Raw genomic sequence first — 25291 nt, forward strand, 5'->3', positions numbered from 1 at the left:
ACTAACAACATGAGCTAATGTTGAGATGAATACTATAAATTGGGGATTACACAGATAATAATATTAGATATATCTTGATTAGAGTTAGTAAAGTTTTCTATTCTTTTCCACTACTAACTTTAGTAAGAGGGAGAACTATTTGTCCTGCGTTTAGCGTCTAAGGCATTACAATCCCGCCCATCTGTTATGATTGACAGGAAAGTAGTTGAATACGGCTCTAACCTAAACCCAAAGCTAAGCATTTGATTGGTGGAGCTTGTAGGGGCGGTGCAGAATTTGGCAGTAAGCTATGCCTGAGAGGATGTACTCTGGGCAATAAACAGCAAAATCCCCAACGTCACTTGACTTGGCTAATTTTACTTATCTGCCATTTTGTATCTCCACTGCCTGGTCAGACGAAGTTGGCCGTCAACGAAGAATGAAGCGAATATGCTAATGTTCGATTCATTTTTTAACCTTTACTCAAAGTATATTTCAGTTTGACTTGTTTTGGATAGGTAAAGTTATTCGCGGTCGGCTGACTGCTTTTCTTGTAATCAGACAGTTGATCAAAGTGGTAAAGTGTTGATCATCTTGTTTACGTTTAGCTGTAGCAGGAGAACTAACGTTAACGACGCTAGCCGAGTTTCTCGCTAGCCAGCTAGCTTAGCTAGCGAACAACTGTCCTAGCGTTAGCTTTCCAAAGCTAATTTTAGTCTGTGGCGAAATGGCGGCCAACACGACACAAGCAACCCCTACGACTAACTGGTAGGTCGCATTATCCAGATACAGAAGTCTCACAACACATGTTGGATTGAATTAATGTAATATTCCTTAAGACGTTAACATCAATATATGCTGTGGCATGGTATGGTAGACATGGCTAGCTGTAATATTGAGTTAATAATTATGCTAGTTCAGCTCGGGGTGTTGACAAGTGTTAGCACACCTAGCTAACTACATACAGGCCAATGGTTTGGTCGCAGAATGCTAACCTATTAGCTAGCTAACGTATACTAACGCTGATTAACGTTAGTATTTCTTAGATTGTATTCAAGTCATATTTCGTTATCGACGGTGGAGGTCGGTGAAGCCAAACGTAATCATTTAACGTTAACGTACACATTTGCAGCCATTAACACAGCGGTACACCTGTTTATCGTAACGGAAATATCCAGACGGGCTTCCCATCCACAGGCTAACGTGAACATCCAGCTGCTATGCCATTATATATATGATAAGCGGCTGGATGTAACTGTAAGATAACTCAACTGCTAAGTAGGTAGCAGTGAACGTGGTGTAATCGTTTAAGCAAATATTGTTTAATACGTTGACTGACACAAGAACAAACGTTAACTTAGCCAGTCAGACGTAAACCGATAATATGATATAAATTTGCTTTTATGTGGTGTTCAAGTTGTCAATTTTGTGTTAATCATTCGCAAGACATATTACAATTGTATGTGTTAAAGTTAAAGCATACGAATTCCAAAAACACCCTTGACTCATGTTCCTGTGTTGATGGCAGGTCCTATGGTGCTGCTGGAGATGGCCAGGTTCATGAAAATCCAGAATGGGAGAAAGCCAGACAAGCACTGGCATCCATTAACAAGAGTCAGAGCTCTGCTAAGACTACACAAGCCAACCGGACCACAGCAGAGGTGTGCTATTTACTCTTTGTGTTGTGTTCTTTTTTTTTTTTCTTCGGTCCCTGCTAGATGATTTCCTTGCTGTTCTGGATTAAAATAACAAGGCTATATGTGCATGTGTGTCATTTCAGGCTGGTCAGTTTCAGCCAGCAGTGACAGACGCTGCTGCTGTTGTTCAGCAGCAGCAGCAACATCAACAACAGCAGCAGCAGCAGCAGCCACAGCAGTACTATCCATGGTATCAGCAAACTCAGCAACATTATCCTGGATACACATACCCCTATAACTACTACTACCCCATGGGTCCAGTAAGTACAGAAAAGCATTTTGTCAATAAGTTACATTACTGACATTAAATACAACTACAGGGCATGTACAACTGCAAGGCTTTAACATCTGCACCTCCCAAATTATCTGATGCTGAGAGATTGTGAAAAAGGTTCTAAAATGACAACACAGGTTTCTCTGAATTTCCAGTATGGAGCTGCATATCCACCAAATCAGTATGGTGTACCCCCAGGAGGCCCTTACCCAGGAACTCCAACCTCTAATGGACAGGTACATAACAAGAATTTGCATAGTAAAGCAAAATATTTGAAATTTGTAGTTATTCATAGACCTCTTAATTACATCACAGGAATAATTTTGGACCTAACTGATGAGCTTTCTTCTGGTAACATTCTTTTGTTTTTCTTTTCACAGCCTCCTCCAGTGCCTGGAATGGAAGACCAGTCCCCCAGCTACCCCTCTCAACCACAACCTCCTCCCCCTTCTACTCCCCAGCCACCCCAGAGCCCAACCACTTCAGAGAACCCCCCCCCTCCTCCGCCCCCACCTATTCCTCCCCCACCCAACTCCCAGTACCCCCCTCGTCCATCACAAAATGCTTACAGTGCCAATAACTCCATGCCATACCCACCTGGTGACCCCAACCAAATGCAAGTTTACAATCATTCCCAGGGACGGCCTAACTATGGACAGGGCTTCCAGGCCCAGAACACCTATCAGCCCTCTCAGAATACATCCCAACAGCAACAGCAGCCAGGCCAGTATGTACCAGGGCTTGGCAGAGGAGAGGCCAACAAAAACAAAAACCAAAAACAGGGACAGCAACTGTGGCACCGCATGAAACGTAAGATTTACTCTTTTGGTAAATGTATGACGTTTTAGCAACTAAATTATTACAGCAGTAATTACATTCTTGGTTCACCTATAACTGCAACTAAATAACTATAAACTATGTTAGACCATTAATGTTACTGCAGGTTTAAGACATTGTGGGCAGGAGGTGGAAATCTGGGTTTTGTGGGTGTTGAAGGAAATTGAATGGCTTACATAATTTAGTCAAAGAAAACATTCCTTATGATCAGAAAGTAAGTATATCTATGTGTAAAGAATATAGGGAGGGATAAGGTCATCTTACCCTGAACATGCCAGAAAGAATGCGTAACTAGGATTGTTTTTGCAAGATAGCGGCAGAGAGCATCTCCATACCAGGAGCACGCTCAAACAGGTAGGTAGAAGAAGTACAGGCAGGCAGTTGTTTCACCTAGCAACAGTTATGACGTATGATCCATGTCTCTGATGACTGACCAATCAGGAATCTCGCATCCCATTAGGAAGGGCTTACCATGGGAGGGGGCTGTGAGCTTGTGAGGTTTAAAAGATAATGCCGGGAAAATGTTGTTGTTCTGCATTCTGAATCCAGATCTGTATTGTGCTGTCGACAAAGAAGAATAAAGTGGTGGTCATCTAAGTTATAGAAGGCTGAACAGAAAGAATACAAACTATGACAACAGTGACAAACATTCCTCTGTTAGTTTCTAATTTTAATTCTATTTCTTTTTTTCTCACAGAGGCACCTGGGACAGCTTCTGTGAAATTCAATATTCACAAGAGGCCCTATCAGGTTCAGAGCTCTCCAATGTCCAATCAGACCTTCCCTCCAGGCGAGCAGCCCTCAGGATTGACTCAAACTCCTTCCTCCCCGGCTAGTGCTAGTACTGCACCCGGAGGTGCTCAGACACGGTGAGAACTGGTCCGTCTCCACCTATTGTCTTTTTTTAATCTGTGAATTATATATTGACTTAAAATGTTTTCTCTCCAGACCCCAGGACTGGCCACAAGCCATGAAAGAATACGTGCAGCGCTGTTTTACAGCCTGTGAGACTGAGGAAGACAAAGATCGCACAGAGAAGGTGCTGAAGGAAGTTCTGCAGGACCGGTTAAAGGATGGCTCTGCTTACACCATTGATTGGACTCGTGAGCCATTGCCAGAGTGAGTTTAGTATGGGATTAGTGTTTGCCTGGTGTACACATTGTTATCTGAGCTTCGAAATTTCTTCAAACTACTGCACATGAGCATTGCAGATCAAACAAATATCAATTTACATTATTTTGATGTGGTACAGCGGTGAATTCTGGGTACGTTTCCTCTAAATAGTTGTTGCCTGTTGTGACTTGCAGGTTGAACATACATGGTGATTTGGGTCTTTGTTGTTGTTTTGTTTGTAGACTAAAGGTCAAGCAGTCTCGTTGGGAAGCTGTTCCATCCCAGAGGACATCCGATGGCTCAATTAGCCGTGGTGGAAGTACAGTGGCTGCCGCGTCAAGAGGCAGGGGTGGTGGACACAGATTGGGCCACTATAGGAATATATTTTCTCAAAGGAGTCCATCCTCTAGTTCCTCCCGTTCCTCCTCTCGCTCCCCATCCCCCTCTCACGGCCGACACAGAGACCGCAGCAACCAAAGGCACAGACGCAGGTAAGATACCATTTCCCCTCCTTTTACTCGGTTACTGTGGACGTCCTGTGTATTTCGTTTTTTAAATGGCTCGCGTCTCTATGCTCCCAGTGATTCTGGCTCCCAGTCAGACAGTAGCATCTCCAGTGACCTCCGACCTCAGCTGTCACGACGAAGTCAGAGAGGAGCACGCGGTCGTGGTAATGACAGGGATAGAGGACGTGGAGGTGGAGAGAGAGGTCGAGGAAGAGGAGGAAAAGCCAACAGAGGAAGGCGGTAAGTTATTGAATATGTTATTCTAATCAGGCCCCTACTCTTCTCGTTGATCGCTGTTCTTGAGGAAGCCTCAAGTGGAGGAAAAATGTTTGGAAAAAGTTTCTTTTACTACCTTATGCCACGGCTTGTGAATAACCTTTAACTTATTCTCACAGAAACATGGAAGATTCCAATTCAGCTGTCGGGAAGAAGAGGAAAGGTGGCAATGCTGGTTTGGATTTTCATGACCCCAACAGAGAAGCCAAGAAGCAGAGCAGAGCAGCTCGTTTCCACAAGCAGCTTCGCTCGGAGCCCCTGGTTCTCTCCATCAATAGCCTGGACTTACCCGATGGAACACAGGAGGGCATCAGCTGGGAGGACTGCCCCATTGTGGGAACCTGCCAGGACATCACTAAGTCCTACCTGAGGCTCACCTGTGCCCCGGACCCCTCCACTGTGCGCCCTGTGCATGTAAGTCGTACTCTTCTGTCAGCCTTTTAATGTATTCTTGCTGTCGTTTTACTGTTGATGTTAAGCTTTTTGATGATCTGTCACTCTCATGTCTGAGAAATACTGAATAAATGTGTTAAGTTTTCTCAAATCATTTTCTCAGCATACTTTATACTATGCACATTTCATAAAACACCGGAGAATAGGGGGATGACATATGATGAAACCTTTTGAGTGTATTTGTGTCTCTTTTTTTTTTTTTTTTTACATCAAAGAAGTTCCAACTTTGATCTATTTATGAACTTGTTTTTACCCAGGTCCTGAGAAAATCTCTGCAGGCAGTTAAAGCTCACTGGCAAACCCACCAGGACTATGTCTATGCCTGCGAACAGATGAAGTCCATACGACAGGACCTCACGGTTAGTTATCATCATATGTTTCATTTGTCCGTTTGTCTTTTTTACAATGTTAACTTTTGGCTTGGTTTGTGTTTTCTTCTTTTTTAAAAATGTGTTTATTTTCCTTTATTTAGGTCCAGGGAGTTCGTACTGAATTCACAGTGGAAGTGTATGAGTGTCATGCACGCATTGCCCTGGAAAAGGTGAGTCTGTTTTTATTTTTAATTGTTGCAGTAGCTTAAAGTGATAACAGTACACTTCTTAATACTAGCTGAATGTTTATTGTCTTCAGGGAGACCATGAAGAATTCAACCAGTGCCAGACCCAGCTGAAGGCCCTGTACAAGGACAATCCCTCAGAGAACATAGGAGAGTTTACAGCATATAGATTGCTGTATTACATCTTCACAAAAAACTCTGGAGGTATGCTCGCATTGTTTTCTTTTGAGTCACTATTACACATCACATATATGTTCTCACCCTTTCCGTCCACATTTTAACCTTGGCCGTTCTTCTTCCACTCCAGATCTGACCACTGAGTTGGTGTATTTGACCCCGGCACTGCGGGCAGATGTTTGTGTGGCTTTTGCTCTTGCACTCCGTGCTGCCTGGGCTTTAGGAAACTTTCGCCGTTTCTTTAAGCTGTACCTAGAAGCCCCGCGCATGGCTTCATACCTCATTGACAAGTTTGTAGAGAGGGAAAGAAAGATTGCACTTCGGGCCATAGTCAAAACGTAAGTCAAGTTCCAGAGAGATGCATTTGAAAATTTTAGGTCCCTGTAACTTATGTGCTGATCCCTATTTCTCTGTGTCCTCTGTCCGCAGGTTCAGGCCCGACTTGCCGGTGCAGTATGTGCAGTCCAGCCTTGGCTTCTCTTGTTTAGACTCCTGTATGGCCTTTCTTGCAGGGCTAGGTGTCACCTTTACCCCCTGTGACCCCCATAAGATAGACTGCAAAACCAGCACAGTCTCTTTAGCTGCCTCCTGAGGGGGTGGGGTGGGGGGTAGCACCATGAAGGGAGATGCTAGGGGACCATCATGGATCCTTAAATATACAATGCACTTCAGCCAGTTCAGATGGAGCAGACTAACAACTATAGCAGACACATATAGAAAGATACATGCTAGAAAACTCTGCTGTAAGATTCATATTTCAGAAAACATAAAATTTTCTGACATGAGAACTGTTTTAAACACGAGTCTGCAGACACACTCACTCAAATATTGTAGGTTAGCCTAATACCCTCTAACAGTTCTAATTCCTCAAAAGTGGGTGAACAGTTTAGATTTGAGATTATTATGTAATCTCAGCATTTAGAGGCCAAGAAGTCATAGAACCAGATCAGAGAGGCCCTCATGGTTCCTGTTCCTTTACCACCATCAGATGTCAAAGCTAACAGTGTTGTCATGTTTTTTCCTTCCTCAAGTCAACAGCTCCAAGACCTGAAGTTTCAAGCATTGTCAACCAAAAGGGAAATACAAACAGCTGTTCTTCAAGTCAGTCAGCCAGCAGTCTCCTGTTTGAAGTCAAGCCTACAGAATCAGGTCCATTTTACACTTTCCTCGTAGAGACTATGAGACAACGAGGTGAGAAGATGCCAGCAGTTTATCTGAAAGAAGAGGTGGTGGTTTGTATGTCCTGCCCTGCACCTGGTTTCCTCAAGGTATCTACAGTTGGCTGTTCATCCAGTTCCGTATCCCAAATCATATGGCCTGTGAAAGCAATGGACTGAAGTCTTAAGTCTTGTTCCTGATTTAATTAAGTAGTATTCAATCGCTGGTCACAGTCATGAAATGGTTGACCAGCATTGAGGGAGTCTCAATCTGATGAGCATTGACTATGTGAATGATAAAGGAGATACAGGAAAGTGTTCTTCATCGAGGTGATCTCCTCACTCCTCCATCCCCTTGAAGCTGAGCTCCATCTCCAGAGGCAGAGAAGGAATCTGCTTCCATGGTCTTCTGGTAGAAGTTCTGCCAGCACCTGGAATCCAGCTCGCCCTGATCAACACAGCGAAGTGCAGCGATGAAGCCCATTTTTCATCCAAGGTGACATCGTAACCTCACCAGCTGTTATTCAAAAGAAACGGGTGCAGCCAAGCTGCCATCTTCAAATACAGCTGAAGGTGGATTCTGCGTGGTGGAGCATCAGTGGGAAACCTGCTGCTTCTTCAAGAAGGAATAACGAGTGGTTTGTATGCTACGTCTGGCTCTGATGTTTGCGAGGCTGGTAAGCTAGAGGGACTTCTCTGGAAGGAGGTGGATGATGGCACAACAGATGTTGCCTCACATTTCTTCTGTATTAAATGTTTCATGTCTTGTGTTTCGTAGATAGCAGTATTGTCCTTTCCCTCGACAAAAGGAAAAAGAATGATGGAGCTGCAAAGCAGATTTTAAGGACATTTTACAGGTTGATTGGACAGATGAATTGAGTATCAAAGCAAATTTGACAATATCCTAAAATACCAATAATTGCGTCCAAGATCCCAGAAATGTTACTGCACATATACACGCTGCTGTCTAAATGTAATATGGTAAAGTATTTCAATCATAACATGAGTTTTAAACTGATGTAGACAGTAAGTTAATGAAGAGGGAGATGCAAGTAGAGTGAAGAGTAGTGCTTTTATTTTTCTAGAAGTTATGAGATGAGTTTCTGAAATTCAAAGCTCGAGTCTGCAGAAACTCCCTAAATGAAAGAACTGAGCAGTTGTGGCTGTGGAGTTGGTCCTCCCTGATGTGATTTTGGTCAGTTTATCTTAAGGCTGTCTGTGCTTTTCAGTACCTAGAATAGTATTGGTGGTGGTGCACACTGTCTTAGGTGATAACTGGGAAAAATATGTATTCTGATACTTAAATTAGTAGTGATTAGACAGCTTGGAAATGTCAGGAAGTCTACCCCTAACTAACAGAACCGTTAACCTATAATTTGGCTCTTAATGTAGAATTATTGTGCTGAAATTGAAACACAGGTCGTCATTGTTCTTCATAATTTGAGTTTTTTTTATTAGAGCAGTATTAATGACCACTGTAGAAATATTGAGCGTGAGGTATTTAAGACTGGGATGTCACTGACCAGAACATGACTTGATGCAGGCTTGCTGTACAATCTACATGTTTACTTGTCTGCAGAGAATATTTATGTAAATATTGTATAATTATTGCTGTGATTTCCTTTCAATTACTGCATAGTGTAGATGTTTTTTTTGTTCACACACGGGTAAGTGTGTTTTTTTTTCTTTTTTTTTTTTCTTGTGTTTTGCAAAACTCTTTATTAGACCATTTATGTGAATATGTAAACTTAAATGCAGACAGCTCTGGATTGGGTTGCATGCTGTGACTTCATCATCACAGTGGATGCAGTTGTGGAGTTGATAATTGCCAGTTTGCAGTGCTAGTTTCTCCCCGTACAGCCTGAAAACATTAGCACAGGCTTTTAAGTCAGATGTCGTGCTCGATTTCCAGTGACGTGAACGATTTGGTTAAAAATGTCCCTCCTTCTGGCAAATAACACTTTGCCACATTTGTGTCACTTGCCTGTTTTGTGGCAGTTTTGTGTTGGCAGATTGTTCCATGCAAAGCTGGTATTTACTCAGTGACGAATGGGACAACCATTGCCCTAACCCACCATGCACGTAATGTTAACGTTTTCCACAAAAGGATAAATTTCCATCAAGTTGACAAAACGCTCTTGTAAACTTTGATCGTCACTTTGTTTTTCTGAACTGTTCATTGTTGACCATTATTTCAGCAAACATTTTGTAATGACAATGATTTCAACATGTTTTCTTTCTTCCCCCTTCATCTACCTGACCCCACCCCCACCCCCCCACCTGTCCTCTTTGCTATTCCCTCCCCTCGCTTCTCTCACACACCACCAGACTTCTCATTCTTCAGCTCGTAGCTCTGCTGCATTGCAGGAGCACACGGGAGCGATGATAAGTGGGCGAACCGCCTCCAGACGCCAGCCGGGGAGAATGAATTGTGAGCAATCCAAGTCTTGGTTTGACCCACTGAAGTTGAAGCCATTCAGCTGATAAAATACATGGGAGCCTCACATAATGAAATGTTGAAAATGTTGATCTGCTGCTAACCCAAATATTTAAAATGTCTTTCTGTGCAACATGATACCTGTTTAGTTTTGAAAACAATGTTTGATTAACAAAGTCAACATGTACTGTTGTTTTCTGTTTGTCCAAATGCATTAACATTTTTTTTGGGTTGTTAAAATGTGTCAATATTTAGGGGATTTTTCCTTCCACTCTATTTGATTATAATTACGAATAATTTGGCTTGTGTTTGCGAGATTGACAGACCTGCGTGAGTCAGTTACAGAGTTGCAGTAGAGTTTAATTTGAGAGTTTAATCCCTCATCATCTAAACATGTGTTTGGACATACAGAGCTATTATCCTCAAAATTCACCTACATTTAGTGACAATTTATTTATTTTTCTTCATATGCAGTCTTCAGGCAAAGTTTCTTATTTGAAAGTGCTGGTGCTCCCATGCTAAGAAATTCCCTTTTGGTTTCTTCACATGTGATGAGCTTGACTGGTTGTTTGTTGCCTTTGGTTTGTTTAAATATAAGATTTTTTACACATAGTTTAAGTGTGTACATCTGATGTCTCAGGTTTTCAGCTTTGACACGGCCCAGAATGTTTGCTTTGTTTATTGGTTTTATTTTTTTAGTAGAAAGTTCACCCCAGACAACTAACAATACACTTTTTCATTTTGGATGCTTTTTTCCCTCTTCTCCGATGCCTGAGTCACGTTTTCAGTATTTTTTTTGCTCCCATGTTACTGTATACCTCCATCAGTCTTTGTAACTCCTTCCTTGATATCTGACACTGGAACAGCTCCCATGTCCCCTCACTTCATTTCCTGCCGTTTCCTTTTAACTTGTCTTCAGTTGAATTTGTCTGTTCTCACTTTCTATGACTTCTCTGCCTGCATGCTGTCCTCTCCCCTCTCCTGCTCTCTCCTACGAATCTCTAACCAGTATTTCTTCTCTTCTCATTCTTATTTTTCCTTTTGTGTTGAGTATGTTTGTGACCATTTGCCGTGCGCAACTAGTCACTCTCACTAGTAAGTATTGTATTGTGTCTGCAATGCTTTAATAGTTTATGTTGCAGCTCACTAACCACTGAAGCTGAAGGTTTATCTGCAATACCACCTCCTCCCCATTCCCATGCCTCTACAGATCTGACATGAGAAACTGCCATTTTGTAAATATTGTGTACATATTTTGAGAAATCTAATAAAATTGAAGTATATAAAGGGCATCCAGTGTTTTTAAATCATGGAGTGCATTCTGACAATTGATTTAGAGATAAATGGAGAAAACAAAAGCACAAGAACTGAGGAGGTTTTGCATGAACAGTTTATTGTGAAATGTCCGAAATATTGAGCGAGAGACACCTGTGACAATGCAACAACAGAAGCAAGAAGCCTTTCCCTTCATACATCTAGTTTGACATTTTCACTTTGGCCAACACCTTTGAGGTATAAGATGTCTTCAAAGTGAATCTAATGGAGTAGTTGGAAAAGAAAAGTTTCATTATAGGTGGAGCAGCATTTAGAAAAGTTGAAATTACAAGTTAAAGGATAGAAAATAAAGCGATAATTAGCAGATTAATGTAGAAGAAATTAAGGATATGTTAAAATATATAAATAGGAGAGAACAGCAAAGGGTTGAGCTCATTCATTCAAGTTTAAAAGGGGAAAATTAAGCAAATAGGCAAGTAAAGGAAGAACAGTTTGAAGGTTGAAAGCTTTATACAGGAAGCGAAAAAGAAAGCCTAAACCACTAATGAAAGCCTAATTATACACATTAACATTAAATCTAATTACAAGATAATGATCAAAAGTTTTAGCAGTGAAGGTGAATATAAATCTACATATATCTCAAGTCCACAGCTGCATAATTCATCTGAAGTGTACAGTTTGAGAATTTGTTAAAATAAGCTTTTACATGAAGCGTGGCCGGCTGTGAAGTTAGAGAAACTATAAAGACCAACAACTACTGATGAAAGGGAAAAGAGCAGAAGTAGAGGTCAGAATTATATAAATAAACTCAGAAGACAGAAAGAGAACTAAGCACTAAGAGGCAAAGAGCAAAAAGCTAATTTAATTACAAGAAAATAAAACTAGACCTACATAGTATAGAGGAGCAGAGGAGAGAAAATGAGACGAGAAGAATTATGCAAATAGGGAGAAAGTCATAAGCAAAGGATACAGTTAATCAGAGAGAAAATATATTGGTACAACTATACCTACTACTAAAGAAAAGAAGGAAACCAGTAAATGTAGAAGTTCAGAAAGTGCAGAAAATAGACAGAATAGAAGACAGACTGAGGCTACATTTCACGTATACATGTGATTTCTGTAGTGATGCAGAGGAGGACAGAAGGAAGAAGCGAAAAAGAGGGACGTGAGGTGACAAGGCAGTAAGCATTGAAATGAGAAAAGAAGTAGAAGTAGGAAACAGAGTAAACACAAGCAAGAAAAAGAAGGAAAGAGGCTGCTTCAGTTTCTGTATAAGGCCTGATGGGAACGATGAAGATTCATTCTGTCATCACAACTAGAAAGGCTACTACTACATTATAATTGAATGTCAAGTCTTTGGCAACAGAACAGACAAAGACACGGCGAAGGATGAGACATGGGGGGGAAAAAAGGATTGGAAAATGTTACGAATCAATAAAGGACAGAAGAGGAGAAGAGAGGGAAAACAGTTTTATTTAGAGGTAAACATCAAACACAGCAGAAAAAGAGAGCAACAGAAACAAAGACTAGGCCAAGAAGAAATGATCAACACAAGTCAAGAAGTCATTCAACAGTTCTGAGCGAGGAAGGAGAGAGAAAACAGAGGAAAAGATGACAGTAAAGAGTGAAATAAGGCAGCAAAAGAGTTTGAATAGAATAGAATAGAATATTTAATCCTCAGCTTGTGTATTAAAGCCAACAGCTTCTTACTGTATAACTGTGTGAATGTTAAAGCAGCTCAGAAAAAGAAAACGTCCCCGGGGAAATAACAGAAAGCGCTCGATGAGGCTCATCAGCTGGTGAGGTACAGAGCCACAGAGACAGAAACTAAACCATGTTAGTTATTAGGATTCATGGACGGACAAGTGAAGAGAAGAGAAAGCTCTGCAGAATCAAAGGTCACAGATACAGGAAGTGATACAGGATAAATAAAGACAGCTGCGTTAAAAGCTAAACTTGTGTGAGAGGTAGATTGTTAGAAAGAAAAACAAAACAAAAACAAATTCCAACTACATCCAGACAAACATTAGTTCTGCGTTTGTAGTAATAATACCGGAGTCACAGCTGTCTCTCAGTCGACTGGGTAACTGAACAATGTTGATGCATGACCTCACTCATATGTTCACACACACACACACACACACACACACACACAGACACACACACACTCAAACAGAGATTTAGTAAATCATTATCATCAAAAATAAGTCATTTAACACTGTACAAAATGTTCTTTTTTTGTACAGTTTGACCCGTGAAAGAATCCCAGATATTACTCACAAAAGTCATCCTCACAGTATTTTCCACAGTCTGTAGTGTGAGCCACCTACCAACATCAGCACTCATTAAATTCAAAAAACAATAATCCGTTAAAGGTTTTAAGCAACTGTCTATATATTACATAACATCCTCTCTTCCAGGTGCTAAGTATTCATCGGCAGGAAATGGGTCCTACAGTATTTACAACTTCAGTCTGTTTAGTCTCTCGAGGAGAGGTTGTGGTGGAGACAGGAGGTAAAACCATTTCCACACTTCCAGAGTTTAGGGATTTCATAATCTGTCCTGCAGCGTCCATGGATCAGCCAATCCCAGAGTTCAAGAGAGACGTCTTTCCTCCTCCTCCTCCTCAGTACGGGGTGAAGCGGTTATATCCTCCTCTGTACAAACTGGCCTGTTGACAGAAGCAGCGAGGCAGGTGTGACCAGGGCCTGTCGTTAGCCGCACATCTAATGAGATAGCTTTCAACAGAGCATGTGTGTGTTTTCACTCACCATTGTACCAACTCCATATGTTGTTGTTGGTCCGACTGAGTGGTGATAGGGATCCGCAGCTGTCGCGTAAACCCGACCGTATCTGCTCAAAAACGTCAGAAGCAGATGTGAATGTCATCTGCAGTGGACTGGATTTTAGACAGGCAGAGGTCACGAGTCCCCCCCCCCCCCGACACCTCCTAATTAACCTTTCTTTGTTTATTAATTTAGCTAACAGTCTTTGATTTAATGTTTCATATTTTTTCAGAAAAAAGCTGAATTAGCTCTAATTACTAGCTAATTGTAGATTGAAAACTACATAAAAGTCGTTCAAACTCCCAGAAACAATATCAAGGACATGAGCTCAGTGCCTCTGACACCACATTTACTGTTACTCCACTGACTGGACATAAAGGAATATAATAAAAAGGTTTTTGTATTTTTACCAAGGGAGGTCAAAGTCTAAAGTCTTTTTATACTCCATGTTAATTATTTAACTAACTATATTACTTATTGATGTATTCAGTTATATTTTTGACTCATCTTTTACTGCCTTTTGATAGTTTGGGGGATCCATAAAGTAAAGATGTATTAGGCACAGGCCAGTATCTGTTCTGAGAAAACAACAAACTGTACTTTTACAACAGTATGCAAAATGTCTGTTGTGTGCCAATGTGCTAAAGTTTCTGTGATGCAAGAAAACGTGAATTCAAAGCATGTGCATCATAGACAGACAGTGATTTTAATGAGGACATTTGAAATGCTCCACATCCCTTGTGAGATGTCTCTGTTTGCAGGTGAAATTGAGTTTTGAAATATGAAACAAATACCGCACAGTGTTCAGTAAAAATGGGAAAGAAAGTAGAAAGGAGTTGAAATAGGATTTCTTAGGCATTTTTCAAAAAAATCTTATGCAGTTGAAAAACAAACTTGTCAGGTGTGTCTCTAAATCACCTTGAGCATATTTTGGCATTTCTGGCCGATTTATCAGTTTAGCTCTCGAAAATGAATCCCAATATATAGAAAAGACTTCCCATCCTTTGAAACTGTCACACCAGAAGTAAAGGCTGATTTGTGATTTAAAAAACGTTGCTGTAAGAAACACGTGAGGATGTGTATGGTGTTTATCTGCCTACCCATCGCTGTAGGTTGCTGTGGCAGCAGACGCTGACTGAGCCACTCTGTAAGCTGCAGGATAGCCACCCTGCACATGAAGAAGAAAATAACATGAATATAACTACAGCACATTAAAATGACAGAGGAGGAAGAGGAAATGTGCAGCGACTTACATAAACTTCTGCTCCATACAGTCCATCCTGATACACCACCCTGATAAAAGTGAGTAAAAACAATATTAAAATGTTTGCAGAGAATGAGATGGATGTAGACCGGGCACTGGTACTTGGACGCAGAGTCTTACCCGGGGTAGGCGGGCACAGCAGCAGGCGTGGCTGCAGCAGAGCGAATCGTGTTGTAGACGGCTCGGCCTCGACCACGCAGCGTAGAGCCCCGGTAGGCCAAGGTGGGAGCTGCTACAGGATACGGGAAACTGGCAACTAAAGAAACAGAGAAAGCGTGAAAATGCTGTTGATCTCATAACAATAACAGATCAGTGTTACAGAGCAGAACATACCTGTGTAGAGTTCAGGTGCATACATCGCCCCCATGACGGGGTTGATCTTCCATCCAGAAGCTGCACAGACACAAAGAGTAAGTTTCTCTTCCAGAGGACATAACACACAAATCTCCCAGAATCCCTCAGCCCACGGAGTGAAACATGGAAAGATCAAGTAAAGTAAAGAGGCGAGTCTTACTCGAAATGTCACCGTTCACAAGAGGCGTCTGGGGCTTCTTGGTTACGACTCTTGCAGTGGCATTATTAACCTGGGGGGACATGGAGCAAGACAAAGGCAACGATGAAGGATAATAATGGAGAATATTAATGTGGAAACCTACAAATAGTGAGAAATCCTCCCTCACCTCGATCTTTCTCCCTTCCACAATCGTCCCATTCAGCTTTTCTCTTGCTCGGTCAGCCTCAGTTGCACTCTCGAAGGTGACGAACCCGAAGCCCTGCAAGTTCACATGGCCATGTTGTTTGTTTATATTCTGTTTTTGCTTTTTGAAAATATTTTTCATGTTCGATAATATTTCTGTGGTGCTCACCTTGGACCCCCTCTCATTGAAGATGATTTCTACATCAAGGATCTTGCCAAATTGCTGAAAATGTCAGAATAAATATTTTATGTGAATTTAATAGATTTAACTTGTATAAATTGTATAAATGAATTGTGATACTGCACGACATTGAGAAGTTCATACCCCAAACATCTGGCGGAGGTCTGGGTCTCTGAAGCGGAACGGGATGTTGGAGACATGGAGGCGTTTCGGTTGGGCCTTACCTGACCCCTCCTCATCACTTCCGCTTCCTCCTCCGCCCCCTGATGACACCGACACGCTCAGAGACTGGGGGTCAGAGGTCACTGGGGCCAAAACATCCTCCTGACAGTGAGAAAGTAAGAAAACAGGAGGAGGAGGAGGAGAGGAAGCGAGCACGTGGACAGAAGAAGAATGCACGAGAAGGAAGAGGACGTGAAAGAACAAACAAAAACAGAAAAGATGGAAAACAGAAGATGGAAAAAGAAAGAGCATGAATGAGATGAGAGTGGGTGTGAAGAAAAAACAGGGAAGAGGGCATCAGTAGGAAAGCAAAGAAAGAAAAGGGGACAAAGAATCACAAAGTCAATTCAGAAAACAAATTCAGCAACTTCTCTCAGAGAATTCTTTGTTTGTGTAAAACTTCAGTTGCGTAAGCATCACATGGCATTAGGCAGAGATCATTTTCTGAAAGTGATTCAAACCAAAGAGCATTCAGCAACCAGTGATCCCTCTCAGGCAAATGTGAGGAGGCATGAAAAGGGCTCTGTTTTAGTGAGGCGTCTTTGAATACATGCCTGTTGGAGAGTAGACAGACTAAAGCACTGTACAATAACAATACAGATTATACAGTTGACACTAAAACTACTTAACTAAAGTTTAGGCTCGCCTGAAAAACTCTAACTTAATGCCGAGTTGCCTTATGAGTATTCATATTATCTAAGCAGTTGTAATAATCTGTAAAACACATATAAAACTGTGGTAATATTTAACTAATTAAAATTGCCCCATGCAGATAAAATTCAAGGACTAATGTGCCAAAACCAAAACATTCACTATCCCACAATGCACCACGATGCTAGTGTGTGCACGTGTATGTGCGTGTATGTGTTGTCAACCAGCATCATTGCAAAAAAAGAAATGTTAAATATATATATTTTTTAAGACGAATGAATGAGTCCAAACAAGAAAAAATGAGAGTGAAAAGGTCTGCAAGAAAAAAAAAATACAGTGAGCTTCAGCAGTGAGAGAAGGAGCACAGTGCAATGGAAAGGAAAAGAAACATTAAAAAGCAAAGAAAAACTTTTTCAAGTATTGATATGTGAAAAAAAAAATTGCAGTCCTTGATGCAGAAGTGAAGACTCGAGTATTAGCATTCTAGTACCAAGAGGCAGAGAGTGGAGAAGGCCTCAGTGCAGCAGTGAAGAGTAAAATTAAACCAACGTAAAACAAGGCAAAGAAGGTGCGCAAAAAGCTTGAAAAGGAAGAGGGTGATGGGGGGGAAGGGGGTAGAGATCAAAACTGAACGTTCCACAAGGGTCAGTCTGGGGTCACGGTGCTGCTTTTCTGCCAAGGGTTAAAGATCATTTGTCAAGGGGCATAATTAATAAATTGGGGATAGACAGAAAAAGGTACAGAGACACTTTCACACAGGGGAGCGTTTTACACACATAAACACACACAGGACGCTGGATTACGCTACACCGGCTTGCCGTAATAACTACTGTAGACAGCAGACTATCACATCCACCGTCACACACACACACACACACACACACACCACAGACAGGCTACAGTGGAGGGGAGTGGGAGACAGGGAGAGAGGGTTGAGTTGGGTGGTGGTGTCATGTCACGATGCAGAATTGTGTTTCTGGACCTGAGCGATATTTCAGAAGGGGGAAAGGGGGGTCATCTGGTCAGCCTCCCCCCTTTGACCCCCTCCCTCCGTGGCGACGTCTCAACTTTCCCCCGAAAATCAGCACGGACCCAAGTATGTCGGGGGCTCTAGTAATAAAATATATAGATGGGGCCACAAAACACCATTCATGAGAGGAGGAAAAGAGATGTGGTGCAGCAGGACACAGAGCCGACCTGCCACACAGACAAACTCCTCTGTCTTTATCACAGTGGAGGTTTTCATGCCTGAAGGAGATTTGATGAGTGTGTGTCAGGTCTTAACTGCTCTGCCTGAAATAGTGACACCTAACTTCTGAGCCCTTCTCAGCCCTAAAAACTTAATATCTTCATCAATATCTACCGATAGATTATTTCAACCTCTTTCCAAATGAAAAGAAATCAGTCACCAGAATTCAGTGACTGTATCTTAAAACAAGACTAAGAGTCTACAGCCAGCTAACAGCTCTGTGAGGCTGTACTGCACAGTGGTGCTTTACGAGCTAAATGCTATGTCAGCATGCTAACAATGACAACGCTAACATTAGTAAGTATAATGTTTACAACATTCGCCAGTTAGCACTAAACATATAGTACAGCTGAGGCTGATGGGAATGTCATTAGTTTTTCAAATATTTCCAAAGTGTTGAAGGAACGGAATTTTGACCTGATGGTGGCGCTGGAGGAAAAGTCAGAGGATTACCAAAGTCATCAGAAGTTATCCTGATAGTGATCTTGATATTTATATTGATATTTCACTCAAAACCACACATGTGAGCCTCCCCTGGGGACCATGATGCACACTTTCATTACATATTTGGTCTGGGCCAAATAGTTGGACCAACCAACAGAACAACGTCACTGTTGTTAAAAACAAAGGATAACGCAGGTTTCTGCACTAGGAAATTTGATTTTAGAAAATACTTGGAACAAGTTGATTTTTATTGGAAACAGGCTGAAATAATCTTACGGCACTGGCAGATGTTTTCACTTATTTAAGAAAATAAGACACAGTCACAGACAAAATGGCATGAGAAGAAGGAGATTTCTGTAATGTGACGAACTGTTGAATTAACATACAACTGCTTCCTACTCTATTACAATTATATAAATTACTTTTCAAATTAAGCAAAAAGTAACTCCACAGTTGAAACACTGAATCATTTTATTCCCTCTATCAGAAATCAATTTGATTGCCGGATGGGATGAACCTCAAAAGCACAACATACCAAGTGTATGTTATATTATGTACATCCTCAACACACTTAAACTGTCAATATCAACACAGAATTTCACAGCTATAATCTTGAGAGGTGATTTGTTTCATTGCCTGCTAAATAAGACACAGGGGAGAAGGAACAACAAATCCCCTCTCAGCTGCTGGAGTGTGAGCGGCATTCCCGTACATGGACAGAACAGAGGAAGTAGGGCTCTAAATATAGAAGGAAACTCTATCTGCCATGTTCCTCTGATAGGACATATGGATGTGCTACCTGAAGCAGCAGGGCTTCTTGTCACATTAACCTACTGAAGATCAGATTTTATTTGGACATGAATCTCTTGTCATGATGTGAACTCCTTTCACGAACTGTTCTTACCGTGTTGCTGGAGGTCAGAGGCTCCACCCCATCGAGCTGAGGGCCCTGATAGACTCTGAGTTGGGGATGTTCGGGGTACTCTGAGCTGGCATGTGCAGAGCTGAAATCAAGGGGTGGCAGTCTGCCCACAGATGTTGGCGGACCTTGACCCGGTGGGGGGTAGGAGGGAGGAGGGGCGTAGACCTGCGGCAGGGTGGGGTCGCCGCTGCCGGGGCCGGCCTCCTGGGTGGGGCCTCCCTGAGGAGGAGAGATGGGGGGAATAAGCCAATCATATTAGATGTCAGAGGTATAAACAAACTATCCTCCACCATGTTGTTACAGTTAGATCTTTCAGAAAAATACATTGTTTGAATGTATAGTTTATGGTTCATAAGCAAACATCAGATAAACAGAAATATTTCCAAAGTGAGAATGACAGAAAGAACATATAATGTATAAATGTTGAAAAGCACATCTGGTCACTAAATGTCTACATGCTTGTTTAAGCCAAAATGTTTTTAACTTTTACTTCACATACTAAAATTAAAGGATCTCTAACTGCCAGCGGTGGAAAGTAACTAAGTACATTTACTCAAGTACTATACTTAAGTATAATTTTGAGGTATTTGTACATACTATTTCCATTTTCTGCTACTTTATACTTCTTCTCCACTACAATTCAGAGGGACATAACGTACTTTTTACTCCACTACATTTATTTGATAACTTTAGTTACTTTGCAGAGTCAGATTAATGATACAAAACAGTAAATAAATAATAAAAACAAATAAATCAACAAGTTAGCAGTTCATAAAGTAATTAAAATAGCTCCACCTTTACCAGCTGCAACATTAAAGTGAATGTACACATTAATGAATCAATAGTTATGATCCAATAATATAATAAACATTATTCTGAAATGGGAACTTTTGGTATTTTAAGCATATTGGTACTAATATTTTTGGAATTTTACCAAATAAAAATTTGAAAGAATTACTTTTACTTGTAACAGAGTATTTCTACATTGTGGTATTACTACGTTCACTTAAGTAAAAGATCTGAGTACTTCCACTACTGCTAACAGTCAAGTTAGTCAATCTACAGAAAATGAAAAAATGCGCTATTTTTTTTTTTGACATTTTACAGAAGAAATTATCAATCCGTTAATTGAAAAAATAATAGAAAGATCAATCAATGATGAAAATAAATATTAGTTGCAGCCCTACTAACAGCTATCAGAGGGGTTTAGTTTTGAGCAAGTGAAACCAAGACTTAGACACATCAAAAGATCTGGTCAGTACAGCCTCGTTTACATCGAGTCACACTGTAAAAACAACCAAATTTCAACTCCAAAGATCTGCACAGAAACAGAGGTGAACAACCATCCTATACAGCCTTGACACAAGTGAATTATCCAGCTAGGAGCTAAAAGCATTGTCTTACCCCTTTAACACATTCCTCGATCTCTGCTGCAAAGTCCAACAACTGCAGCATGTTTTAATGCCAGCTGACCACCCGCCTACCGCACCATAAGTTCTACTCATCCACCAATCACATCAAATGATTGCCAGAGCAAAAGGGACCAGCAGGCCACACCAGCTGTGGTCATCTGTAACTGTCAATCACCTCATTCCCCTCACCCACACTGCCTTCACTTTACACACTCATGAACACACACACACACACACACACACACACACAGCCCTGACTGCAGATAGCTCATAAATACCCCCAAGATGAGGTATTTATGAATGTAAATGCTCTTACAGTTGGGAGACAGTATGTCACGCTAAAGGTCGACTCTAAGAATACCACCATTGAGAGGCCAACATGGTTTTATTTCCTTTACAGAGACATTCTTTAAAACAATATATCCCGACTTACTTCTTATGCAATGTGGAATACTGTACAATTTCCCCCCGGGGATCAATAAAGTATTTCTGATTCTGATTCTGATTCTGATGCGCTTTAAAATATATCTTTAACAATTTCACCTTCATTTGTTGGATAATCAGTGACATGAAACATCTAATGTCTGCTGGAAAACAGCTCTTCTATTCTTTGCCCAGTAATATTTCTGACTTAATTTCTGACTAGTTCATTACTAGTACTTTATTATTTTCTGCATCTTACTACTTACTTACAATACTTTGCAGGTTAAGATTGTACATGAAATAACCTTGGAAAATACAGCTGTTGTCAGTGTATCAGTTCAAAAAACAACCTTGCTTTATCTCATTGCGATAATAGATTTCTGACATTATCTAAGACGACTTGGAAAAGGAAAGATGTGAGAAAAGTTTCCTGGAAAATCCCCAAATTTTTACATACAAGCAGCTACGATATGACGCATTGAGTTTGAATCTCCCTGCAGCAACGTAGTCAGGATTAGATCCACCTGGAACATTCATAACATTGTAATTATGCTCTAAACAAATAACTACCTGTACTTTTCAAAACATTTTACTGAAAGCAGAACATTACTCTTACAGGCATTGATACCCCTCAAATGTCTGTACGGTAAATATGAAGCTACAGACAGCAGCTAGCTTAATGCATAAAAACTGGAAACAGCTAACCTGGTTTGCAGTTATTACAATTAGATATTTGTACGAATTAAACAAACGAGATATAACATGTTAATAAGGGAGCTTTAAAGGTGTTGGTAGGTGGGTTTTGTACAGAGCCAGGCTAGCTGTTTCCCCCTGTTTCGAGTCTTTATGCTAAGCTAACTGGCTGCAGCTTCATATTCAATGGACAGACATGAAAGTGGTATCGATCGATATTTTTGATACCACAAAAGGTCAAACTATTCCTTTAATTGAGCATTTTTCTATTGCAAATCAAAGGCTTATAGAAGTTCTTCCGTCTCTGCATCCTAACAGACTTAAACTTATATCAACGTGTTGCCTTACATGCAAAATGCCACCAGTTTGTCAGCCAGCTTTAGGATTTAGAGGGATCTATCATAATTAAAAACTCTCTCCACTGTCATTTCATAACCTCTCATATATCCCTCTATCAGCTGTTGCACTTAAGAGGTGTGAAAAATTAGAGACATGTAGATGCAGATAGTACAATAAGGAAGGAATTAGAGGAAACATGGCTGAAGGAACATTGCTTGTGGGTCAAACGCTTGATCCAAGTTCTCAAACTGCACCCACTAAAGTCTCTAGTTGGCAGCATTAAAGTACAACTTCTCTTATGTTTTCTTTTGTGAATATCATCAGCAGGTTAGACTGAACATATTACTGAACTTTTTCGTTCCTCAGTCTGTCAATTTGTTAAATCAGAGTATGGGTTCTCAGTAGGACGGTTACTAATACACCAGGGTTGTGATGTAATTCACCCAAGTAGCGTGTTTTAAGACCTGTGTAGCAAGCATTGCACGTGGAAGCACGCGAATGACATTGATTACACTGCAGCTATGTGTTGGTGATATTTGATTGTGTTTTGCTGTCTAATTGAATGTTTTTGTTTTGTCATGTTATGTACAGGATGTAAACAAGACTGAGAGCCTGCAGCCTTGCCAACATCTCTGTGAGGCTGTACTTTCTATCTACTTTCAGCTAAATGCTAATGTTAGCATGCTAACATTCTCACAATGACAATGTTAAAATGCTGATGTTATGTAGGCATAACGTTTACCATGTTGACCATCTTAGTTTAGCGTGTTCGCCTGCTAACATTTGGTCATAAACCAAACAAAAAGGAGAAAAAAAGGTGAACCTCGTGGTAGCGCTAGCAAAGTCAGTAGGCTTCATTCTCTGGAGGCCATGAATGTCTGTACAAAATGTTACAGAAATCTATCCAATATTTGTTGAGATATTTAAGTCTGGATCAAAGTGGTGTACTGACCGACTGACTGACATTGCCACCCCTTGAGCCTTGACGCTAGAGAGGCTGAAAAGTGTTTGTCTTGTGATGCAAGACATACTGGAAATGTACGTCAATTTAAATGGAAACATTTTCTTAGAAGGGCCTTCCCTGCTATCATGTTTGTTGTTGTTGTTCTTTCTAATTCTGGGAAGTACAGCGTAATGAGGGAACCTCCGAGGGTGTGATTCTCCGTCACGTCATTCACGGCATGCCAACACTAACTTGTGCCTGTATTGTGTCCCATTTATCTCAAGAAACAACCAATGTGCAACTGCCTCGACCCTCCTCACAGATAAAAAAGTGACAGATGAGTGAAGATAACACAATCTGTTAGATATCACCACCAGTCCTCCTCTCCTGCTTTGTATTCCCACAGACTGGAACGACCAGCCACTGTGCCTGATTCAGTATCACAGAGTCAGCAGGCGTACAGACACTGTGCCCCCCCCCCTCCTCCTTGCAGGCTTTTTTTGATTTCCATTTGTTCCGTCTTTCTCTCGTCTCCCTCCTCAGCTGTCAGCTTGCGGTCAGAGGTCAACGGCTCTGAGCCAGGTGCCTGCTGGGACAGCTGCCACAGGATTTACACACAGACGACACTAACTGCAGATGTGGCCTTTTAGTGCTGGCCAAGTTACAAATGTTAGAAAGCATGTATTAAATGAAACTAAATATTCCTTTTCCCACAATTCATTCCTTAAACCCTGCTTTTTCCTATTCAGGTTCCTTTAAAAAATATCTTAAAAAGCTATTTTTGGCATTTATTAGGTAGTTTAAAATGAAGAGAAACAGTAATAGACAATGGAGAGACAGAATGCAAAGATTGACATGTGACAAAGCTCCCTGACCAGATTTCAAACCTACACTCTTCCAATTGATGCTGCGCTTCAATCATACTAAGGTTTCTTCTCTAAACTGCTGAAGCGGTGCTCAGTCCTTGGAAATAAAACATTTTAATGTAGCAAAAAGTTCAGGATGTGCCAACGAGTTTCAGAGAAATGTCTCATCCAGGCCTTTTTTTTTGGTTCTTGTCATCTTCAAACAATACCTCTCTCTACACCTGTTTTCTCAAAATACTGAATTTTCCTAAATAAAAAAAAATGTGAATATTATGCTTGAACAGATAAAATACTCAATATTTAAATGCACAACAGACAGGTTTCACACCTACTTTAAGTACAGCTGACTGCAGAAAACAAGATAGGTGACAGAATCTCGTCCAGTGATTATCTGCTCTGGACAGGACGGCTAAAAATACAGCTGGTGTGAAGCGCAGAGACAAGGTAGAGAGATACCAGATGCATTGTGGCATTAACGGTATGTCAGGGACACTTAGACTAAGACACACACACACACACACTTGCACAGCCTGCTGGCATCACTGAGACCAGTGGACTAAAGATAACCCCTAATGTGTCCTTACTAATAAATAAATAACATATTTCGCAATCAGTGCACTTCGTCCAGCTACAATCAGGCCTCTTTGATAATCTTTGATAATCTCTTCTATGCACAAGATATTCAGTCACTATTAAGCAAAACATCACTAATCTAAATTAGATATAAGATGTGACTCATTAACTCAAGGAAATATGGGCCCTTTGGTTTCTTCTGGTGAATTAAATGTTTTCCTTCTCACTGGCAACATGGTTTATTGGCTACACTGACATTAATTTCTAACTTACAATTAAAAACTAATTTAGAGCTGAAACAATTAGTCGATCAACACAAAGAATGTACGGTTTCCGTTATTCTTTAAGCTAAAATGTAAAATTGGTCTCAGCTTCTTAAATTAATGAATTTCTTAAATGTGTTAGTCCTCTGATAGTAAGATTGCATTTGGAGTCTTGATATTTGGTCAGATAAAACAAGACATTTTAATATGTAAATTTGGAGATGGCCATCTTTTACAATTTTATGACATTTTATCAACCAACCATTAATATAAAGACATATCTGGTCTCTTATTTTCTACCCCTGAATCCTGATTCACCTTAGATAAAGACTCAAAACTCCCAGTTGCCTGACAGACTGAACATTTGCTCGTGAAGACAAACATTTCAGTGCAATAACCGAATAGAGGAGAGATTTTGGAGTTTACAGAGCAGATTAAGGAGAGTTTACCTGAACTATGCTGGGATAGCATGTGGTTGTCTGTGGGTAGACAGGGAGTCCATAAGGCTGGAGAATCACAGTGGGTGAGGAGAGCATGGCCCAAAAACCACGCACAAGGAGACAGGGAACAGTGGAAGATGGGAGGAAAAGGAAAAGGAGAGCAGGGGAAAAGGAAGAGTTGATATG

General features: G+C 40.8%; 2 protein-coding genes across 2 annotated transcripts; one reads left to right on the forward strand and one right to left on the reverse strand.

The window, feature by feature from the left end:
- Positions 1-706: 706 nt before the first annotated feature.
- On the forward strand, positions 707-7692 carry leng8 (leukocyte receptor cluster (LRC) member 8). Its single transcript, XM_070912043.1, has 15 exons — positions 707-747; positions 1508-1640; positions 1760-1936; positions 2106-2186; positions 2331-2760; positions 3485-3656; positions 3736-3906; positions 4143-4391; positions 4482-4646; positions 4802-5096; positions 5393-5494; positions 5608-5676; positions 5766-5895; positions 5999-6206; positions 6298-7692. Exons 1-15 carry the CDS (start codon positions 707-709, stop codon positions 6458-6460), a joined length of 2586 nt encoding a protein of 861 aa, XP_070768144.1. The 3' UTR covers positions 6461-7692.
- Positions 7693-13325: 5633 nt separating this feature from the next.
- On the reverse strand, positions 13326-25201 carry rbfox1l (RNA binding fox-1 homolog 1, like). Its single transcript, XM_070911469.1, has 12 exons — positions 25115-25201; positions 19136-19372; positions 15810-15989; positions 15654-15707; positions 15468-15560; positions 15302-15371; positions 15121-15180; positions 14908-15043; positions 14777-14816; positions 14624-14691; positions 13509-13590; positions 13326-13408 (listed from the first exon to the last, which is right to left on the reverse strand). Exons 1-12 carry the CDS (start codon positions 25199-25201, stop codon positions 13364-13366), a joined length of 1152 nt encoding a protein of 383 aa, XP_070767570.1. The 3' UTR covers positions 13326-13363.
- Positions 25202-25291: the final 90 nt, after the last annotated feature.

The sequence above is a fragment of the Enoplosus armatus genome, chromosome 9, assembly GCF_043641665.1.
Source record: "Enoplosus armatus isolate fEnoArm2 chromosome 9, fEnoArm2.hap1, whole genome shotgun sequence".
Taxonomy (NCBI): Eukaryota; Metazoa; Chordata; class Actinopteri; order Centrarchiformes; family Enoplosidae; genus Enoplosus; species Enoplosus armatus.

What these genes read in the sequence shown, in the direction of transcription:
- leng8 (XM_070912043.1), top strand. Translation starts at nt 707, where the DNA reads ATGGCGGCCAACACGACACAAGCAACCCCTACGACTAACTG. An exon ending in CTCCAACCTCTAATGGACAG is followed by an intron (nt 2,187 to 2,330) that starts GTACATAACAAG and finishes TTCTTTTCACAG; the next exon opens with CCTCCTCCAGTGCCTGGAAT. An exon ending in AACCAAAGGCACAGACGCAG is followed by an intron (nt 4,392 to 4,481) that starts GTAAGATACCAT and finishes CTATGCTCCCAG; the next exon opens with TGATTCTGGCTCCCAGTCAG.
- rbfox1l (XM_070911469.1), bottom strand. Translation starts at nt 25,201, where the DNA reads ATGCTCTCCTCACCCACTGTGATTCTCCAGCCTTATGGACTCCCTGTC. An exon ending in TGTGAACGGTGACATTTCGA is followed by an intron (nt 15,181 to 15,301) that starts GTAAGACTCGCC and finishes GTGTCTGTGCAG; the next exon opens with CTTCTGGATGGAAGATCAAC. An exon ending in CATATGGAGTTGGTACAATG is followed by an intron (nt 13,409 to 13,508) that starts GTGAGTGAAAAC and finishes TTCTGTCAACAG; the next exon opens with GCCAGTTTGTACAGAGGAGG.